The sequence below is a fragment of the Suricata suricatta genome, chromosome 14 (assembly GCF_006229205.1).
Source record: "Suricata suricatta isolate VVHF042 chromosome 14, meerkat_22Aug2017_6uvM2_HiC, whole genome shotgun sequence".
Classification (NCBI taxonomy): Eukaryota; Metazoa; Chordata; class Mammalia; order Carnivora; family Herpestidae; genus Suricata; species Suricata suricatta.
Window position 1 is genome coordinate 16,044,674 of NC_043713.1, and position 2,635 is coordinate 16,047,308.

At 49.8% G+C, this 2,635-nt stretch overlaps 1 protein-coding gene across 1 annotated transcript in view; it reads right to left on the reverse strand.

Annotated features, from left to right (window-relative positions):
• The window catches only part of LOC115277377 (O-acyltransferase like protein), a 64,438-nt gene that overhangs the window by 28,308 nt on the left and 33,495 nt on the right, over positions 1-2,635 (reverse strand). Inside the window, exons 8-9 of the mRNA XM_029921546.1 lie at positions 1,787-1,966; positions 803-905 (exon numbers count right to left, since the gene is read on the reverse strand). Coding sequence (XP_029777406.1) covers positions 803-905; positions 1,787-1,966 — 283 coding nt within the window. The remainder of the gene's footprint in view (positions 1-802; positions 906-1,786; positions 1,967-2,635) is intronic.

Consider the following 2,635-nt stretch of genomic DNA (forward strand, 5'->3'; position numbering starts at 1 on the left):
CTCCCTCCCAATCCTCCAACACAGACACCTCCTCCTCCCCCATCTCAGTTCCCGGAAGTCCTTCTGAAGTCCTCTCTTTCTCACCCTTCACATGTAATCAACACCAGGTCCTGACAATTCTGCATCTAAAGCCTATCTTGAACATGACCTTCTCACTCTATCCCGCCCACCACTGTCCACTGTCCAGGTCTCATCGTTTGTCAATCAAAGTACAGCAAAGGCGCCTGATTGATTTCCCTGGTCCCATCCCCGCCTTCCTTAGATCTGCTAGGAACACAGGAGCCAGAGTGGTCATTTTTTTAAATATCAGATGATATCGCTTTCAAATGAAAACAATCCAACCTCTTCCTGTTCCACCAAGACTGAAGTCCAAACTCCTGAGTCTGGCTGCAAGGTCCTCTGTGGTCTAGCCCTGCCTGGCTCGCTCCCTCTCTCCGCACCTTCGCTACGCCTCAGCCTTCTCTCTGCTCCTTTAACAAGGCTCGCGCTCTCTCTCTCTCCTTAGCTCATCTGTACTGGTGGCTTCCTTTGCCTGAAACTCTCTCATCCTGGGTTTTCCCAGGGCCAACTCCTTCTAGCCACTAGATCCAGTAGCCCTTCACCAGCCAAGCCTTCTCCGATGAGTCTAAACAGCGACCCGCTCTCTCCCCCAGCCACTGTTCTGTTCTTTCCTAGTAGTTATAACTATCAGATTTTTTTCCTCATTTATGTGTTTGCTTATTGCTGGGGACACACACACAAACACACAGACACACACACATAAACTCACACACACACACCAGCAGAGACAACACCGTATTACCTGATCAGGAAGAAGGTGTCAACCCCAAGATAGAACGGGCCACTCCGAGAATAAAGGTACAGCGGATTTTTAAGCACTTTGCTTTTCCACTGAAGCACATTATCTGCAACAGACATAAAAACAGTGCCTTTTTGTTTCACAGAAGAAAGTCATGCGATTTATGTTTTCAGAAAAAAGCAAGAGGGGTGTCTTGGACTTTCATAGTGTCGAGAGGATTTGGGGGCGCCTGGGTGGCTCAGTCTGTGAAGCATCCGACATCGGCTCAGGTCATGATCTCACAGTTCATGAGTCGGAGCCCCGTGTTGGGCTCTATACTGACAGCTCAGAGCCTAGAGCCTGCTTCAGATTCTGTATCTCCCCCTCTTTCTCTGCCCCTCCCCTGCTTGTGCTGTTTCTCTCTCTTTCAAAAATAAATAAACATTAAAAAAAGATTTCGTGTATCCCCACAATGTAGTGAAGAGAACGTAGATTGGAATAAGAAAGAGTGACTGAGGCACAGTATCTACCACGGAACCACAGTAACTCTGGCTTTGACCTGCTTCCCGATCTCGCGGCCCCGGCAGCATCCCATGGCCCCGGCCCAGCGCACATCCCCCAGGAGCCGTTCCTGGGCTGCCTCAGGAGTGAGGTATCAGGCCGAGAAACACGGCTTTCACACCGGTGCATACTATTTATCTATTTATGCTTGACCATCTTTCCAGGAGAAAAATATGTTAGTTTCTGGCTCCGTTAATCATGACAAGAAGGAATCCAGCTCTTTGGACGATGAATATGCAATCCTCAGGTATCGCTCTTCACCTGGTCACCAGGTGCCTAGTTTACACCAGGACATAGAGCAACTACTGGGCCCTGGTCTCAGCACTCCCCAGACTCACTTGCAGGAGGTCACGGCCACATGTCTAAACCAGAAGGAAGGCTGCAGCCTCGAGTTGGGCTGGGCCCAACATGATCCCCTCACACGAAAGACTCATCCATTCTCCTCACCCAAAGACAGCCATGCGGTCATCTGGCTGGTGTGTCCCGACACGATCCAGAGGAGACTCAGAGCCCGGATGCCGTTCAGCGCCGAGCACATGCCTCTCGGGGTCCCTGAGGTCCAGAGGGCTGGCGCGTTCTTCTGCCAAGAAAAGCACTTCAGAGCATGCTCTGCGGCTCCTAAAAATCCTGGACAAGAGCACCGGTGTTACTGTCCACCCTGAAGGCCACATTGATGCACACGCTGCCCCACAAATGAGCTAAAACACACACCCATGATCCAGATTGTCACATGGACACTCCCTTGCCATGACCCTGGACTGCTCATTCTGGTTCTCCACGGTCCCCTCTTGATCTATCTGTGCACCTTTAGATGTGGTCCACCTCTCTTGTAAACCTTAACTTTTCCTAATGTTCTTGAGCTGAGACGTGTGCCCACACTGCCTGTGCACAGAAGAGGCTGCCCCACGGATGCCAGCGCCTGACCCCCGTCCTGTTTTACAAAGGTTTGGTGAAGGGGGAGGCGGTCCAGGAGCTGAAGAGGCTGGCCTGATGGTTAGATGCTCCGGCTCTGAATCTGGCTGTCATCTGTCAGATACTCTGTAACCTCTGGCAAATGAATTAACCTCTCTGTGCCTAAGATTCCACAGCTACAAAACGGGAATCAAATTTGATCTTATAACCTTAGAATTATCATGAAGAACAAAGAAGACACCGTCAGAGCAGCTTGCTCATGATTTTAAGCCCTACTGCTCTCACCCCTTCTATGTGCCTTTTTTTCTTTTCCTTTTTACACAATTTTTTAAAAATAGTTTATTGTCAAATTGGTTTCCATACAACACCCATTGCTCTTCCCCA